General features: G+C 41.0%; 1 protein-coding gene across 1 annotated transcript in view; it reads left to right on the forward strand.

The window, feature by feature from the left end:
- Window positions 1-4,260: 4,260 nt before the first annotated feature.
- The window catches only part of UBXN4 (UBX domain protein 4), a 46,885-nt gene continuing 31,138 nt past the window's right edge, over window positions 4,261-20,007 (forward strand). Inside the window, exons 1-5 of the mRNA XM_041739464.1 lie at window positions 4,261-4,498; window positions 13,366-13,468; window positions 14,349-14,377; window positions 14,885-15,003; window positions 15,605-15,779. Coding sequence (XP_041595398.1) covers window positions 4,417-4,498; window positions 13,366-13,468; window positions 14,349-14,377; window positions 14,885-15,003; window positions 15,605-15,779 — 508 coding nt within the window. The 5' untranslated portion in view covers window positions 4,261-4,416. The remainder of the gene's footprint in view (window positions 4,499-13,365; window positions 13,469-14,348; window positions 14,378-14,884; window positions 15,004-15,604; window positions 15,780-20,007) is intronic.

Raw genomic sequence — 20,007 nt, forward strand, 5'->3', positions numbered from 1 at the left:
CATATTCCCTCCAGTATTCATAGAACCCTCCGTCTTTCTTGTGTATCCATAGCTATTTTTCATCAGTACTGAATTGTGTACAAGTTTCTTCATTTAAAAAGGCTGTTCTTCTGTTGGTGGGAATGCAATCTGGTGCAGCCAGTCTGGAAAAGAGAGGTTCCTCAAGAAGTTACAAATAGAGCTACCCAATGATCTGGGTACTGCTCCTGGGTATTTACCCCAAAGATACAGATGTAGTGAAATGAAGGGGTACCTGCACCCCAATGCTCATAGCAGCAATGCCTACAATTGCCAAACTGTAGAAGGAGCCAAGAAGTCCTTCAACAGATGGATAGATAAAGAGGATGTGGTATATATATAAAATGGAATATTACTCAGCCATCAGAATGAATGAGTACCTACCATTTGCACTGACATGGATGGAGCATGGAGTATAAGAAATAGGAAAAGGGACCATAAGGGAAGGCGGAGGGTTGAGTGGGGAAAAATTAGAGAGGAAGACAAACCACAAGAGACTCTTGACTCTGGGAAACAAAGAGTTGGGGAAGGGGGGTGAGTGAGGGGCTGGGTTGACTGGGTGATAGGCATCAAGGAGGGCGTGTGTGGGGATGAGCACTGGATGTTATACTATATATATGTTGGCACATTGAATTAAAAAAAAAAAAAAAAGACTGTTCCTTCCCATTCCAAATCCCTGTATCCCTTTCTTACTTCTCCCTTCAGTCTTCAACCCACTACCATCTAAGTCCCACAAAGAACCCAAAGCCCCTCTTAATAAGTTGATAATCACCTCTATGTTGCTAAAAAACAATGCACATTTAAAAAAATATTATGTAAATTGACCCAACAGCAGGATTCAACATAGCTGCTTCTCACTCCTTTTTCAAAGGCTCTTTACCCTTGGCCTCTTTGGTATCACATTCTCCTGCTTCCCTCCACGCAATCCCTGTGCGCTGCCCCTTCTCATTTTTCCCAAGTTCCCTTTACTGGTGTGTGTGTGTATATATTCATGAGAGACACAAAGAGAGAGGCAGAGACACAGGCAGAGGGAGAAGCAGGCTCCATGCAGAGTGCCCGACGTGGGACTCGATCCCGGCTCTCCAGGATCAAGCCCTGGGCCGAAGGCAGTGCTAAACCACCAAGCCACCCGGGCTGCCCTTGTTTATACTTGCTACACAACCCTGTAGATGATAGAGGTTGAGACTTCAGTCATATACTCTTGTCTCACCTCACTTTGCATATTCCATAAGCAATAGCATCCTCCAGAACCTCAATTATCTCCCATAAGTAGAGAATTCCTACCTCTAGGTTTCAGAACTGTTTTCTGAGCTCCAAACCTAATATCTGGAGACTTAATATCTCCACTTTGTGTCTCCAGCACTCCAAAAACATGTCTAATTAATCCTGAACTCACATCTTCACTCACTCCTCCCCCTCAACCTGCTTTTCCTTCAATGTTCTCCCTTTCCATAGCAACTTCTATACAATTTCTCAAGACAGAAACCCAGGATTTCTTCTGGACTCCTCCTTCCTCAAATTCTGTATCTAATAAACTGTATCTCTAATACAGATAAACTTCTGTATCTAATAAAATTGTAGCATAGTTGCATGTTAAAAACACAGGTCTTATATGTAACTCCTCTGTTTAAAATTCTTCAGTGGTGGGGCACCTGGGTGGCTCAGTGGTTGAGCATCTGCCTTTGGATCAGGGTGTGATCTGGAGTCCTGGGGTGGAGTCCCTGCTTCTCCCTCTGCCTATGTCTCTGTCTCTATGTGTCTCTCATGAATAGATAAAATATTTATAATACAATTAAATAAAATTCTTCAATGGTTTTAGAAATATATCTGCAATCTTTCACATAACTCCCAAGGCCTTGTATGATCTAATTCTTGCCTATTTTTCCAACCTTATCTGTACCACACTCCCCTTCCTATGTTCTAGTCACATGGGACATTTCAGTTCAAGTGTACTGTTCTCACTTGCCTCAGAGGATTCACATTACTGTTTCTTCTATCTTTTTTTTTTAAGACAAATTCCTTTTTTTTAAAAAAAAGACTTATTTATTTATGATAGAGAGAGAGAGAGGCAGAGACACATGAGGAGGGAGAAGCAGGCTCCATGCTGTGAGCTCGACGTGGGACTCGATCCCGGGACTCCACGATCACACCCTGAGCCAAAGGCAGGTGCCAAACTGCTGAGCCACCCAGGGATCTCCCCTGTTTCCTCTATCTTAATTAGTCTTCTCCTTCACCTGGTTAGGTTTTTCTCCCTGATGTGTCATTTTTTTCTTAACTCTGCTCTCCATGTTTGGTCACATCATCACACACTTCTGAAGCACTCAGAATCTCCCCTTTTGTGACATTCATCCTCACATACAATCACTTGTTCAATGTCTGCCTTCTTTAGATTGTGCAGTCACAAAGGCAGGGCCCTTGTCTGATTGCCTCACTTTACCCATGCCAATGATGTATGTCTAGCTCCTAGTAGATGAGCAATAAATATTTGATAAATGAATTAAAGGCTATGAATGGTTCTTACATTGTTTAAGTCTAACATTAGAAATAAAGACATCACTCTACTGAAAGAATTTATAGGTTAACTGAATTTTAAGAAATCCATTTAAAGTTGATATGTAAGAAGCCTGATTAGAAAAAGGTAAATATAAATTGGATTGCAAGCTGTTAACTATTTTTTGGTAAAATATTTATAGGAAAGAGGTGTTTTGGGCAGCCCAGGGCGCGATCCTGGAGACTGGGATCCTGGAGACCTTGCATGGAGCCTGCTTCTCCCTCTGGCTGTGTCTCTGCCTCTCTCTCTCTGTGTCTCTCATGAATAAATAAATAAAATCCTAAAAAAAAAAAAAAAAAAGAGGTGTTTTCAGATGTAGCACCTTAATTCTGCAAAGACTGTCAAATGATTGTACCGGTGAGGGGACAATTCAATTGATATAGGATGTATAATATAATAATATATGCAACTTAAAAAAATATAAACCTTAGCTAATAGTTCTTAGAGGCTGTAATTCCAGAAAGTATTAAATATGGATCAGTTTTCGTTTTATATTTTCAATTTTTTAAAATGATTTCATTTTTAAGTAATCTCTATGCACAATATGGGGCTGGAACTCACACCCCAAGATCAAGAGTCACATGCTCCACCGCCTTAGCCAGCCTGAGCTCCAGATCAGTTATTTTAATGGCAACTAACCACAAAATGCCATATCTCGATTAGAGGACATTCTCATATGAAATCGTAAACAAAAGCATTACCTGTCCTCCTCTTTTGTATTACCATGGAAAATGAATCGTTATTGTCTCTCTCTTTTTTTTTTTTTTTTAAGATTTTATTTATGTATTCATGAGACACACAGAGAGAGGCAGAGACCCAGGCAGAGGGAGAAGCAGCTCCCTGCAGGGAGCCCAACGCGGGACTCGACCCCCGGTCTGGTCTCCAGGATCCCGGGTCTCCAGGATCACGCCCTGGGCCAAAGGTGGGCGCTAAACCGCTGAGCCACCCGGGCATCCCGATTATTCTCTGTTTTCAAGTTACTTTGGGAAGTAGCTGTGGCAACAGCACAGCCAGTGTTTTGAGGTTCCGGACCGAGGTCTAGCCGACAACTAGTGAATTGCCGGAGCCCGCATTCTCCCTCCAGCTGCCCTGGGGTCAGGGGCTGTCTGGTACCACAGCAGGGGGCTGTGGTGGTTTTCACCCTCTTCCTCTAAGTTGGGCGGACCAGCTCAGCAGAATCGAAGCCCACTTCGGTCCATACAGAGAAACACCCCCTATCACACAATGGCCACTAATCATAACAAAAATAATTACATCGTCCACAATTAGGGCTCTACTCGGGGCGGAGGCGGGGACGACTTCCTCCACGTGTAAGGTGTCCAAGGGCATCTCCTCCACCAGGAGCACCAGGTCCGCTCCCCTCCTTTACGACTTGAGAAAAGGCGCTCACTGCCGCCCCCTTCAGCCGTTCCCTCGGAAACCGCAGTCACACCTTCCACACAAGGGGAAAAACAAGCCTGGGAGGACTACCATTCCCGTCATGCCTCACGCGTTGCGCCGCCGACGCGCCGTAGCGGCGAGTCATCTTTCCCACCGGCCTTTTCCGCTTCCGGAACGGCGGGGTCTGAGGCCCAGCGGCTGCGCGCACGCCCCAACGTGCCAACGAGACAAGGCTCTGGGGCGTGGCGCCGACGGCGACGTGTTGCGTCACGGGACGCAGGGAGCGCCTGGCCCGCGCGCTTGCGCGCACCCCGAGGGACTGCTGACTGGATTGCGAGCCTGCGCGGAGGCGGGGGGCCGACCAGCTGGGGCTGCGGGGGCCGCGGGGCCAGACGGAGGGGAGGGCGGGGCCGCTTCGGGACCGCGGCGACGACACTCGGAGCGAGCGCCTGGGCCCGAGGAGAGCGATGTTGTGGTTCCAGGGCGCCATTCCGGCCGCCATCGCGTCGGCCAAGAGGAGCGGCGCGGTCTTCGTGGTCTTCGTGGCAGGTGAAGGGGGCGGGGGCCCGAGTCGTGGCCGGACGCCCCTCCGGCCTCCCTCCCATCCCAGGGCGCCCCTGCCCTTGCTCGGTGCTCCGACCGACCCGGGACCCGGGCCGCCGTCGCTGGCCTCCCAGCGCCTCCGTCTTCCGTCTGGGGCTCGCCGGGCCCGGCCGGGCCCCCGGCGCCCGCTTCTCCCCTCACCCGGGCCTGAGGCGCCGTCCTCGCCTCGCCCCCGGAGCGCGCGGAGCCCCGCCCACAGCCCTGGCGGAGCCCGGGGCCCGGGGCCGCGTCCCGCAGGCCCCGCCGCCCGCCGCGCTGCGGGGCGCCCCGCACGGGGTTGGCGCAGGGACCCCGCAGCGCCTGCTCGGCGCCCGGGCCCTCTCTCTGTCCCCCCGGACGCGCTCCGCGACGCTTGAACGCGGGTGTAGCCTGAGTGTTTAGGTGCGGGTAGAGACAGGTCGTTCTGCAGACAGTTGGGTTCGTAATGAGTCGTGGACCGTCAGGAAGAAAGCTGTGTCATCGGTAAGCCACAAAGAGAAGCCACCTGATGTTCACGGCTGCTGGCGGCCGCACGTTCCTGAAACGCAAACTTTTGAGCTTTGTATAGGTTGGATTTTTCTTTTTTCTTTTTCCTTTTTTCTTCTTCTTCTTCTCTTTTTTTTTTTTTAAATAATAATGAGAGGGGGCAGAGAATCTAAGGTGGAATATTTGCTGAGTTGCAACTTGATTTTTGTGCCGTTTGTGGAGAAGAAGTCGACGTTGAGTCGTTGGGTCGTTTTTGGCGTCTACCTGGCCTGGTATCTGTAGTTTCCAGAGCGTGAGCTAACTCGTTTATCCTGTGTTAGCTCTGGTTTGTTTTGCTCCGTCTTTTATTACTGCCCTGTTTTATGACAGAAATCTTCTGGATTTGCCGTTAAAACCTATGCCTGTGTGGTTTTGCTGATTCTCATGACATGAATCAAATTCGCGCTTGTGACTTCTGTTACTTTGCGGAGTATTATTATTATTATTTTTTTTTAGGATTTTATTTATTTATTCATGAGAGACACAGAGAGAGGCAGAGACACAGGCGGAGGGAGAAGCAGGCTCCATGCAGGGAGCCCGACGTGGGACTCGATCCCTGGTCTCCAGGATCATATGCCCTGAGCCGAAGGCGGGCGCTAAACCGCTGAGCCACCCAGGGCGTCCCCGTGATGTATTATTTCAACTATTTGTGTTTAATAACGGTGCACTTATTAACTTATGACTCTCGAGAGTCCAGATAACAGCTCTGTAACTTTGTGCACTGCAGCGAAGAACAAATGCTAAAATAGGAGTTTCGCTTAACGTCAGATTTGAAATTGATGATTATTTTGAGTTCAGTACCAAATTTTTAGTTCAGTGTTGTTAATTAGAAGAGCAGTTTGATCCTCTTATGCTGTTTTAGAGTTGAATTTCGCATGCATAACTGCTGTAATCCTGTAAGGAAAAAAAAAAGTGGGATTAAAAAGGGATTAAAAAGGAAAGGAAAATTAAATGATAAGTCTGCTTATTGAGAGTATGATAATAGTTTTATGGCACTAAAAGATGTTTTTCAAATAAATTTCAGTTGATTCCTGTGGTAAGTAGAACAGGTTTTATTACACCCATTTTATAGCTGAGGAAATTTATGTCCACAGTGGTTAAGTGACATGCATTAGGTTCACAAAAAGTATTTCCATCTTGTCTTGACAAAAAAAAAAAAAAAAATTTTTTTTTAGCAGCTTCAAGGTGTCTTTTTTGTTTCTTGAGAAAAACAGGGCAACTGTAGACATCATATATTAATGAAATTGGTGTAGAAATCAGGAAATCTAGGATTATCGAAGCCTTTTTTTTTTTAACTTATTTATTTATTTACTTTAGAAAGTGAGGAGGAACAGAGGAAGAGAAATCCTCAAGCTGACTCTCTGCTGAGCCCGGAGCTCAACACAGGGCTTGATCCGAGGACTGAGATCATGACCTGAGCTGAAATCCAGAGTCAGACAGTTAACTGATTGAACTACCAGGTGCCCCTATGGTAGTCGTTTTTTAAACGAAAAACACAATTGATGGTGTCTCAGTGTTCCTAGAAGGCACTTTTAGGCCAAATAGTTAATTAGAAATAAATGTTAGATTTAATTAACCAACATTTGGAAACAGTAGTGCTGATTATTTATGTAGCAAAATAAAGTTAGAGGTCTTTGGGGCTCTGTGTGTGTATATATACATTCTTCAGTTAACCCTTTACTGTATGAGCACCTATTAGATGCTTGTAGAATATCATTGACTCAGTTGAATGTTGGAAGACTAAGCAGTGTGTCAAAGGAATTTGTCCCTTGACCTGTTCAAAATACCGTTGGCTTTTCTAGAGTTCTAGGAAGTTAATCTCCAACACTAGGTAGGATTAGTTTCACCCCAGGAATATGTAGACAGCGGGGTCTTGAAACTGCAACGCTTAACATGTTGCGTAGACCTTTGTTCATATCCAGAACTCATGATTGTCTTGTATGGGATACCTCAACAACAATAAACCAACTCAGTAGGAAATTAAAAAAATATCTTTCAGGTGAGATGAAGTCATCTTAGGGGTCTATTTTGGTTCATATAACCTTTCAAGTGGGAAGCACTTTAGGCAAGTTGTTTAGTGAAATTTTCGTGCATGAATTAAAATTGTAGTATTGAAACTGGAGAGATTACTACTAGTTCAGACAAGAATTTAACAAGTATTTTCAAAGTATTATGATTACGTAAATTGAATTAAAACTGAAGTTTTTTTTTTTTTTTTTTTTTTTTAAGATTTTATTTATTCATGAGAGAGAGGCAGAGGCAGAGACACAGGCAGAGGGAGAAGCAGGCTCCATGAAGGGAGCCCGATGTAGGACCGGATCCTGGGACTCCTGGATCAGGCCCTGGGCTGAAGGCAGGCGCTAAACCACTGAGCCACCTGGGGATCCCCTAAAAACTGAAGATTTTTATTCTGTTATGGGAAGGTAGAATATCTGACAGAGAAACTGAAGCAAAGGTCTCAATTCACAGAATTGTGTTGCTAGTGGGCTAAAAAAATTTTTTTTAATTTTAAATTTATTTTTATTTTATTTTATTTTAAAGATTTATTTACTTAGGAGAGACACACTGAGAGAGAGAGGCAGAGACACAGGCAGAGGGAGAAGCAGGCACCATGCTGGGAGCCCGACTGTCGACTGGATCCTGGGTCTCTAGGATCACGCCCTGGGCTAAAGGCAGATGCCCAACTGCTGAGCCACCCAGGCGTCTCTGGGCTAACATTTTCATGACAAAAAAAAATTTTTTTTTTTCATGACAGACACTATTTACTGCCTTTTTTGGTTCATACAGGCCACAAAAGCTTTTAGATTTTTGACTAGTTGACCTTTTCTTGGAATTCCTGGCTCTACTAGGGTCTGCAACTCTTTGCTTCTGAGTTTGTATTGTTCTTTTGTTTCTTTTTAAGTTTTAATATCTACACCCTATGTGGGGTCAGACTCCGAACCCTGAGATCAAGAGTCTCATGCTCTTATCGGGTGAGCCAGCCAGGAACCCTTGATCGGTCTTTTTAAGTGTCTTTAACTTTGGTTATTGCTGATACTACCAAGGAAGGACACATTTTCTTTCTTTTTATTTTTTTTAAAGATTTTATTTATTCATGAGACAGAGAGAGAGAGGCAGAGACACAGGCAGAGGGAGAAGCAGGCTCTCTGCAGGGAGCCTGATGTGGGACTTGATCCCGTGACTCCAGGATCACGAACTGACCCGAAGGCAGACGTTTAACCGCTGAGCCACCCAGGCATCTCTGGACACAACAGTTTCTGCTAAAATTTTAGGCCTATCTAACTCCATAGCATAGTTCATATACTGATTAATAAGAAGCTAAAGATACTGAAGTTGACAGTTAATCTTACTCTGTAGAGTTAAGAAAGGTCTCAGTGGATTAAGTAATTCTGTTCAACCTTATATCTCGGTTGGTCAAGCTGCTATTGCTGCCATTAGAGTGAATTATGGACACACACTGCTAATGGGGATGTGATATTAGGGAACCTCTCCACATGGTACAACATAGTAAAAAGTACCAACCTCAGAAGTAGGAGATCTGTACTTCAAGCTACCACTTGACAGCCCCACTTAGATGCCTCATAGGATTCTCAAGTGTGAAAATGTATTTACTCTGAATTTGTTTTTTTCCACCACCAGTGTTGTACATTTAGTAAATGGCACGACTTTTACATCCAGGTGGATAAATCTGGAGTGTGGAATTCATCTTTGTCTCTCAACCCTTTTGTCTTCTCTTGTCTTGTGTTCCCTGTTCATGACATTCCTAGTCACAGGCCTTTTCCTACACGTAAAGTCCTGCTTAGTGAACTGTTCTGGCTCTTGACGTGGCTCAGCTTTTTCATCCTTTAGGTCTTACCTTAAATGTTGCCCTAGAGAAGCCTTCCCTGGCTGATCTAAAAAAGGTCTCGTTATTTTCTCTCCTAGATTTGTTCTTTTTTCCACAGTGTTTATTCCTATAATTATTTATAACTGTTTACTAAACAAGTACATTTTTTGTACCTTTATATTAAGCTCCACTGAGGGCAATGTCTCATTTGTTTCACACTTAGCTTGCAGCCTAATGCCTAGGACTAAGTAGTAAATGTGGAATAAAATAGTGAATGCATGAAAAAATGAATAAAAAAGGTGTCTCATGCTTCACAGCTTTCTCTAAAACGTGTTTGTAGTAAGAATGTTCCCATATAGTTATTTTCCAGGTTGATAATTTTGTCATTTAATTGGAATTTTACATTTCACCCTATAGTGTTTGATGATATACCCAGAATAATGTCACCGCAAATGATAGTTTGTCCCATTTGCTTCCTCAACATCTGGGAGTTTGTTAATGGGCATTTTTTTTGGTCCTGGGCTGTGTATGCATTCTAGTCCCTGTTCACTTTTCCATGGCCAGATTGTCAAGCTCCTATTCCTGGATCTCCTCTCACATAGAAAATATACTCAAGTGTGCAGCATTAGTCAATTATTGTAGATATGCCAAGATATTTATACCAGAGATTTAGCTTTTTTTTAAAAAAAGATTTTAGGGCAGCCCCGGTGGCGCAGCAGTTTAGCGCTGCCTGCAGCCCAGGGTGTGATCCTGGAGACCCGGGATCGAGTCCCACATCAGGCTCCTTGCATGGAGCCTGCTTCTCCCTCTGCCTGTGTCTCTGCCTCACTCTCTCTCTCTCTCTCTCTCTCTCTCTCTCTGTTTCTCATGAATAAATAAATAAATAAATCTTTAAAAAAATTTTTAAAAAAAGGATTTTATTTATTCATGAAAGAAACAGGCAGAGACATAGGCAGAGGAAGAAGTAGGCTCCCTGCGGGGAGCGCAGTGCAGGACTTGATCCCAGGACCCCAGGATCACAACCTGAGCTGAAGACAGCTGCTCAACTACTGAGCCACCCAGGTGCCCCAAGAGTTTAGCTTTCATTCCAGAAAATACTTGCTCTCGTGGAGCCTGTATTGTATCATGGAGCCTGGTTGAGGGAGACAGACAGTAAACATAGTAAGTTAAGCACATAGTCTACCAGAAGGTCATAAGTATTACAAGGAAAGAAAGGAAATTAGGGAATTTTGGGACTGTCTAGAGGCTGTTATTTTATTTTATATGTGTTTGTGTATATATATTATATTATATATATTATATATATATATATATATATATATATATATATATATATATATATATATAGGATTTGAGCTCACAACCCCAAGATCGAGAGTTGCATCCTCTACTGACTTAGCCAGCCAGCTGCCCCTAAAGACTGTCATTTTAAGGTAGGGATTAGGGAAAGCTTTATTGAAAAGATAATATTTTAATAATGATTTAAGGGAGTTAAGTGTTAACCATGTAAAAATCTGAGGGGAGACCATTCCAGGCTGAGGAAACAACTAGCACAAAGACCTTAAAGTGAGTGTTTTTGTGTTAGCAGAATATGAAAGAAGGTAAAGAGGAAATGAGGCCAGAGATGTAACTGGAAGCGTGAGGCTATTCCAAGAGACTTTGGCTTTTACTATGAGGGAAATTGGGAGCCATTGTAGGATTTTGAGCGGAGGATTGATGTGATACAACTTTTTGATGAAAATTGCTGTGTTAAGAATAGCCTGAGCAGCTTTGCCACATCTGCTGCATTCAGATGTCAGGCTGGTGACATGCCAGAAAATGTCGACCTCACTATGAAGAGATGCACAGTTATTATGAAAGGCCTCAGAGGAACCCTTTGAAGGAATTTCAATCACATCAGTGTAGAACTCCCGTCTCCTTGGAGAGAAAAAGAAGAGGCTCCAACTTGACAAATGATGGGGAACTAGAACTTGCCCCTATTTGCACTACCTGTAGTTAATGTACAGTACGTACATGATGGGGATGGTTCCTGGCTGGCTCAGTCCAGTAAAGTATGTGACTTTTGACCTGGGGTTGTGAGTTTGAGCCCCATGATGGATGTAGAGATTACTTTAAAAAAAAAAAAAAAGGCTCAAGGGACCTACACTCGGCTTCCGTTACAAGGTGAGGTCTGCGTATGCTCACTTCCCATCAACATTTATTCAGGAGAATGGTTCTCTTGTTCAAATCTGAATTTTTTGAGTGAAAAACACCTGCAGGGTTCAGATGAGGCCCAGTGTTGCTTATTCAGTATCTCAAGCCCAGAAACATGAGTTAATTCTTGAAGGAAGTGACATTGGACCTGTATCAAAGTCAGCTGCTTTGATTTAGCAAGCCACACATTTAAAAACAAAGATACCAGAAAACTTTTGGATAGTTATCTATGTTTCTGAAAAAGGAACAGTTCAGCAGGCTGAGGAATAAGATCTAAGTTGTCCGGCTACAACAACAGCTAGATAGCTGCTGGATGATTTTTCAGATTTATTTGTGGTATTTTAAAGATACAATAAAAGCTGTCTTTAAAAAAAAAAAAGCTGTCTTGATGGGGGCGGGGTGGAGAATAGATGGAGCCAGGGAGACCATTTGAGGGTGGATTAAATTGGGAAAGGGAGCTGCAAATGAGAAGAAAACAGTTTATGGAAGAGTAGATACAGAATTATCTCATTTTTGTGAAACAAAAAAGTGTGACCTGAGAACTTTTTTAGACTGTAAATTGGCAGAGGTGGTTCACCCTTGAGAAAGCACTTAGCTCTGCTAAACCTCAGAAATATTTTTCATTGACCTACTTCTGCCCACCACTAAGTGGTTATGTCAATGTCTAGATATTATAAGGCTAAAAAGGAAGCAACCTCTTGATGGGTATAACTTTTAAAACATTTTGTAGGGCAGCCCGGGTGGCTCAGCAGTTTAGTGCCACCTTCGGCCCAGGGCATGATCCTGGAGACCTGGATCGAGTCCCACGTCGGGCTCCCTGCGTGGAGCCTGCTTCTCCTTCAGCCTGTGTCTCTGCCTCTCTCTCTCTTTCTCTCTCTGTGTCTCTCATGAAAAAATAAAATCTTAAAAAAAAATTTTTTGTCATTGAAGTATGATATACAGTATATTAAGTGAAAAATATTAAGTGAGCAGCTCAGTGACCTTTTATATATTAACACACTGGTATAACTCTCATCCAGATAAGATAGAAATATTTCCAGCACCCCCAAAAGCCTCCTTCATGCTTTTTTCCAATCAGTAGCACCTTCACCCAAGTAGTCACTGTGTTGAATTCTATCACCATGGATGAATTTTGGATCAACGTAACTTTTTTTTAAGATTTATTTATTTGTTTTACAGAAAGAGTGTGCACATGCGCGAGCAGAGGGAGAAGAAGAGAGAAGCAGACTCCCACTGAGTGTGGAGCCCACAGTAGGGTCTCAGTCTCACAGCCCTGAGATCCTGACCTGAGCAAAAATCAAGAGTGGATGCTTAGGGACACCTAGGTGGCTCAGTGGTTGAGTGTCTGCCTTTGGCTCAGGTCGTGATCCCAGAGTCCTGGGATCAAGTCCCACATCAGGCTCCCTGCACAGAGCCTGCTTCTCCCTCTGCCTGTGTCTCTGTCTCTCTCTGTATGTTTTTCATGAATAAATAAATAAAATCTTAAAAAAAAAAAAAAAAAAAAAAGGATGCTTAACCAACTAAGCCACCCGAATGCCCATGGATCAGCATAACTTTTATAATTAGCATGCCTCCTATACTAAAAGGCAAGTCCCAAACTGCAATCAGAATTGCACCTGCTTTTGTCTACCTTGGAGGAATTCTGGAGAGTGATGTTGTGGTGTGGAGAAATTGAACTCAGCAGAAAAGTGCTACATAAAGGAAGTGTGTTATGCACTTATTTTCTAAAATCACATATACAGGAGTGCCTGAGTGGCTCAGTTGTTGGAGATCTGCCTTTGGCTTAGGTCATGATCCTGGGGTCCCAGAATTGAGCCTGTCTTGGGCTTCCTGTTGAGCAGGGAGCCTGCCTCTCCCTCTCCTCCCCACTTGTGCGCACTCTCTCTTTCTCAAATAAATAAATAAGATCTTTTAAAAAATAAAATGACGTGCACAAAAAAAAAAATTACGTGCACAAAGCGCAAAATAGCCACTGTACATTTCTGCTATGACTTCTAATTATTTTGATACTATTTACTTCATAATTTGGATGCCTTTTTTAAGAAAATTGTTTGTAAAGTCTAGACAGCTTCATTCTTTTTCATTACATCTTCATTACTGTTTCTTGTTTGTTTTAACATCCTGAGCTGTTTTTCATGACTTTTTATCATGTTAACAGTGCATATAGTCAAACTTTGCATTTTATGGGAAAATTTTTAATTTGGTAGAAAATAGTATTTGTTGAAATTCCATATTCTGAGTGAAAAAAATCAGATACTGGCCTTATAAGTATCCTTGAAATGTTTTACAGGTGATGATGAGCAGTCTACACAGATGGCTGCAAGTTGGGAAGATGAGAAGGTGACAGAAGCATCCTCAGACAGTTTTGTTGCTATTAAAATCGATACCAAAAGGTTTGCTTATATAGATGTTAATTTTTAAAGTATTATGACCATTGTCTTTTGTTGTGCTTGATGGTGATACTCTTAAGACTGTAAGAATGTTGATTTTTCTCTAAGGCATTATCAGAGACTTTAAGTTCTGATTGCCATTTTCCAAATAATACATCATGGTATCTTGCTGAAAAACTTTTGTTCTCCTGGTGCACCAACCAACAATGTGACATGCACAAGTAATGCAAAAGTACTGTGATCCTCAGCATCTAAGAACTTGGAATTAACTGTAAATTGTATATCAGTTATCTCTGAAAGGTTGACTACTCTTTTGGATCCTATTTTTGGGAATGAAGTTGTTTAATTAAATGGGCATAAGGACTTTTTTAGGTCCCTCACAGTACATTCTTGTTTATTTTCCTCCCCTTTTTTTTACAAAAGTGGTAGCATTTTGACATACTTTTTTGTATCGTTTTTATAATTGCATAATTTTTACTGGTGGATATTTAGGTTGTTTGGAATCATTTGTTATTACAAGATACTGCACAAGTAAATCATAAGCATTAATATCTTCTTGTTACAAGTTAAGATATTGTATTCAAGTGTACTTGCTACTGAGGAAGCAACATGGCAGATACTAACTTGATTTTTAATCACTAGATTCAGCAACTAGTTTGTGGGTTGCAAGAGCAAGTAGCTCTTTAATCTAAAAATTATTTTTTAAAAAAATGTCTGTAAAATAAGAATTGGACTTTTCTCCTTGCAACAGATGACTATGAAAGGAACTGGTCCTTTCAGAAAAATACTTTTAATTGGTACAGTAAATTTTTATAAAAACAACTGAGTATTTGGGAAGCATTTGGATGCATCTAGTGATATTCTGTTTGATTTTGTTTTACAGTGAAGCCTGCCTACAATTTTCACAAATCTGTATCCTTTCAATGAAGAATTGGTTTGATACATATTTTGCTTGAGGATTTGCCTTTTTTTTTTTTTTTTTGGTTAATTCATGATTTCAAATTGTTCATTTAGGAACTCATGCATTCTTGTTTATGGAAACCATACTACTAAGTGTCCTTTGAGATAATACATTGTAGCAAAGGGGATCTATGGGGAGTTTTTTTTAATGTCAGTATCTGGAAAGCAATATGTAGCAGTTTGGTTGGAATGTTAGAAGCTGTCTAGAGGTAAAATAAGATGTAAAAGTTACAATAGAGGGGAATGTAGTGGATGTTCTCAGATTTACAACACAAATCATAAATCAGTTTACCTATCACATGCATGACAAGCATACTGATAGGGCAGTTAAAATTATTTGGTAAACATGTTAGCTGATAACATTGTAAAATTCACAGAGATTTGCTTTGTTATCAATAGTATCTCATAAAATTATCCCCTTGTTTTTCATGAATCGTTAGACTTAATTAAGTTGTACAGATCCCGTAGTGTGTGTTCCATCCAGTTTCTTTATTGGAGACAGTGGAATTCCCTTGGAAGTGATAGCAGGAAGTATTTCTGCAGATGAACTTGTTACCAGAATTCACAAAGTCCGGCAGGTAAGAAGGAACAGAATTTCTTTGTTATAAATGTGGGAAAATGATATGTCAGAAACTTGACATTGGAATATTTTTGGAGCTACTTTGTATAATCAGAAACCTGTCATGCCATTTAACTTAAAAGGTGGCAAGTACTGTCTTCCTGGGTTGGTTTGGAAAATAGCGTTGTGAAGTTATAAGTACCTGAACCTAATGAGTGACTTTTTACTCTCCATCTCTCCTCCCTCACTCAACTGTTAATACACATCACTGTTACTTTGTTGCAAGAGAGAGATTGCATATTAAAAGTTCCAAACTGTATTGCTTGACACATTTTGAGGAACTTAATTTCTCATTAGCATCCTCTTTGGGCAAATGGCTAAGATAGCTTGAAACTCTTTTTCCTTGAATTCTAATTTGAAGAGAGTGCTTTTTTTTATGCTCTTGTCACATTGTAGTTGAGTTCCACGGTGTGATTATGCCATGTTTAGGATCATCTACTTAGAAAGTTTGATACTTTTCCCTCCTACAGAGACAGTTGACTTACTTACAGTTTGGCCTCATCTGCCTGAAGGTTTAGAGGCTTACCTGTTCATTAAATTCCAGTGTGTTTTCTCCCTAGATGCACTCATTAAAAGGTGAAACATCGGTGGCAAATGGCAGCCAGTTAGAAAGTTCAGTCTCTACTCCACCCACTTCATGTGAACCTAACAACACTTCTGAAAACTCTCAGTCCAGAAATGTGGGGCTTTGTGAGACACCACCCACTTCTGAAACAAAGTCAGATTCTGCAACAGGTAATTTTTAGTGAACCCTTTTGGATACAGATAGAAGTACTCCTTCACTTTGTTTTAAAGGCCAGGGATTAATATCCTTAAAAATAAAAATACTGTGTTTCTCCTCTGTCACATTAATTTAACTTAAAATTTAAGGGTTGCCTTAAATACAGGTGTTGGTCATATAGTGGCAGAAAAGGATAAAGTCAGTGAATATGCCTTTCAAATCCAAATAGGCAACAGTCCCGAATAGTTGATGTGTAATTTCTTTTTACTGTGCTGTAGCTCAGGAACTGTCATTATGACACTTAGTAATTTTATAATTATCTTTTCAGCCAAAGGATTTTGAAAGGTTCACATGAACTAATGTATTTGGAATTGTTTTTATAACCTATAAGATACTATACACATTTAAAAAATAGTATTTGCAAAAAGAAATAGTATTTGCATTTTTAGATATTAGAATTAAAAGGTAATTGTACAACAGAGCTTGTGGAAATCAGAGATGTGAATGCAGAGGGTTAATAGAAAAAGACAAAAGAAAAGTTATACTGTATGTTAGGGATTGTATTCAGAGTTGCTTGGTGTGATACGTCTTTGTATTGGGCATCAGAGAGTGAGATAAATGGAGAAATTAGTAGATTAGTATCCTAAAAGATAATCCTACTTTAGCATCCCAGATAGATAATTATCAAGCCTCTATTTATTTTTTTTTAATTTTTATTTATTTATGATAGTCACACAGAGAGAGAGAGAGAGAGGCAGAGACACAGGCAGAGGGAGAAGCAGGCTCCATGCACCGGGAGCCTGATGTGGGATTCGATCCCGGGTCTCCAGGATCGCGCCCTGGGCCAAAGGCAGGCGCTAAACCGCTGCGCCACCCAGGGATCCCCATCAAGCCTCTATTTAATGACAGGAAACTCATTACGTTGAAAGGAAGCCTATTATCAAAACCCTAGTTTTTAGAAAAATTCTTCTCCATGTTGAGATGAAATTTGATGCCCTATAACTTCTCATTAACTTTAGAGCTATTATGAAGTTACATATAACAGGTTTGAATATTTGAGGAATAGCTTCCAGGTCCCCTCTCAGTAGTTTCATTTTGAGGTTTTACATCTATAGATCAGTCAAATTCTGGATGTGTACACAACTAGGGGATGCTGTAGTCACTGTAGCCCAATTAGCTGTTAAGCAGGATACTTTCACATTTACCTGGATATTTATCATTGCCAAATTCTTGATTCCCTTTTGAGTATGTTTTCCTCTGTTAGCACTTTCTTTCAGCCTGAAATTTTTCCCTTAACGTTTTTTTTTTTTTAAGATTTATTTATTTGAGGGGGGGGGGTACATGCAAGTGGAGGGAGGGGCAGAATCTTCATGCAGAATCCCTGCTGAGTGAAGAGCCCAGTGCAGGGTTCTGTCTCATGACTCAGGAGAACGGGACCTGAGCTGAAACCAGGCGTCTACATTGACTGAGCCACCTAAGCGCCCCTTGCTTATTAGCATTTTGTTACACAGCTCTTCTGACAAAATACTTCTCTTTGTCTCTGAAAAATAAAAATATCTGTTTTATCTTCATTCTAGAAGGATATTTTTGCTGGATACGAAATCTAGGGTTTCCAGGTTTCTTTTGTCGGGGGGGTAGGGACCTTTAAGGATCTTCTGGTGTCCATAGTTTTCTGATGATAAGTTTCTGTCCGTAGCAGTGTTTCCCCGTATATGGAACGTATTGCTTTTCTCTCTGCTTTCAGGATTTTCTCTTTGGTTTTCAGCAATTGACCATAATATGCCTATGCGCTTCTCTTTGTGTTTATTCTGCTTGAGGTTTACTGAACCTCTTAAGTCTGTAAGTATATGACTAGCTAAATTTGAAGAATTTGGAACCATTATTTATTAAAATATTTTTCTCTTTTTCTGTTACCTTGCTGGAAATAATTACATGTATGTTAGGCTTCTTGATATTATCCCACAGATTGACTTTCTTCTTTTTTTTCTCCTCTTTAGATTGGATAATCTTTTTGATCTATAAACACATTGACCTTTCTTTATCATCTCTCTCTGTTCTAATAAGCCCATTTAGTGAATTGTTATTTTGTTTTTAAGATTTTTATTTCTTAAGTAATCTCTACACCTTTACACCTGGGGTGTAATATTCTCTCCTAACTGAGCCAGCTAGGTGCCCCCAATGAATTTTAATTTTAGATAAAATTAGGTAATACATTTATAATAAATATATTTAACTTTTAGTTATATATAACTTTTTTAAGTGAACCATTTTTTTAATAGACTTTTAAATTTTATTTTTATTTTTTTAGAGAGGGAGAACTTGTGCAAGTAGGGGAGGGAATGAGAGAGAGAATCTTAAGCAGTCTCCATACCCAACATGGAGCCCATGTGGGGCTTGACATGACCCATGTGACATGACCCTGAGATCATGACCTGAGCCAAAATCAGGAGTGAGACTAAGTGACCCAGTACGGTTGTTTTAGGGCAGTTCTAGGTTCACAACAAAATTAAGAGGAAGGTACAGATTTCCTATTTTCTTCCTGCCCCACTATCTACATCCCCCACCAAAGTGGTACATTTATTATAATGAATCCATATTTGACACATCAAGCAGAGTTCATAGATTTATTACATTAGAGTTTTCTCTTGGTATTGTACATTCTATGAGTTTAGACAAATGTATAATGACATGAATCCATCGAAATAGTATCAGTACAGCACAAAATATTTTCACTGCCCTAAATGTCATTCTCTGTGCTCTGCCTGTTCATTCTCACTGATCTTTTTACAATCTCCATAGTTTTGCCTTTCTCAGAATGTCATATAGTAGTCTTTTCTGATTGGCTTCTTCCACTTAGTAATAGGCATTTAAGCTATTCCCTGTCCATCCTTATCTTGTTCCTGACCTCAGTTTTTTCCCTATTGAGGGTGATGTTAGCTGTGGATTTTGTATGGCATTCATTATGTTGAGGTATTTTCTCTCCAGACCTACTTTGTGGAGGGTTTTTGTCATAAATGGATGTTGTGCTTTGTCACATGCTTTCCCTGTCTATTGAAATGATCATATGGTTCTTATCCTTTTTCTTATTGATGTGGTATATCATGTTGATTCATATATGAATATTGAGCCACACTTGGAACCCATGAATAAATCCCATTTGTTTGTGGTGATTGATTTTTTTTTTTTAAAGTAAACTCTACCCAGTATGTGGAACTTAAGCTAGACCCCGATATAAGAGTCACATGCTCTACCAGCTGAGCCAGCCAGGCACACCATGGTGAATGATTTTTTTTTTTTTTAATGTATTGGATTCAGTTTGCTAGTATTTTGTTGAGGATATTTGTGTATGTGTTCATCAGAGATACTATCCTGTAGTTTCCTTTTTGTGTGTTGTCTGGTTTTGGTATTGGGGTAATGCTAGCCTCATAGAATGATTTTGGAAGTCCCCCCCCTCCTTTTTTTTTTTTCTAGTTTTTGGAAATATTTGAGAAGAACAGCTACTAACTTCTCTTTAAATGTTTGATAGATGGGCAGCCCCGGTGGTTCAGTGGTTTAGCGCCGCCTTCAGCCCAGGGCGTGATCTTGGAGACCTGGATTGAATCCCACGTTGGGCTCCCTGCATGGAGCCCCTTCTCCCTCTGCCTGTGTCTCTGCCTCTCTCTCTCTGTGTGTCTCTCATGAATGAATAAATAGAATCTTTAAAAATGAATGAATGAATGTTTGATAGAATTTGTCTGTTGAGCCATCTGGTCCTAGACTTTTGTTTCTTGGGAGTGTTTTGTTTACTGATTCAATTTCTTTGTTGGTAATTGGTCTGTTCAGATTTTCTGTTCTTGGGATCCCTGGGTGGCGCCGTGGTTTCACGCCTGCCTTTGGCCCAGGGTGCGATCCTGGAGACCCGGGATCGAATCCCACGTTGGGCTCCCGCTGCATGGAGCCTGCTTCTCCCTCTGCCTATGTCTCTCTCTCTCTCTCTCTCTCTCTGTGTGTGTGTGTGACTATCATAAATAAATAAAAAATTTAAAAAAATTTAAAAAAAATTTCTGTTCTTGTTTCTGATTTGGTAGTTTATAGGTTTCTAGATGTTTATCCTTTTTTCCTAGGTTGTTCAGTTTGTTTTCATATATTTTATTACAGTATTCTCTTAAAATTGTATTTCTGTGGTGTTTATTTCTCTTCTCTCACTTTGTTAAATCTATTTATTTGGGATCCCTGGGTGGCGCAGCGGTTTGGCGCCTGCCT

This window comes from Vulpes lagopus, chromosome 24, assembly GCF_018345385.1.
Source record: "Vulpes lagopus strain Blue_001 chromosome 24, ASM1834538v1, whole genome shotgun sequence".
Taxonomy (NCBI): domain Eukaryota; kingdom Metazoa; phylum Chordata; class Mammalia; order Carnivora; family Canidae; genus Vulpes; species Vulpes lagopus.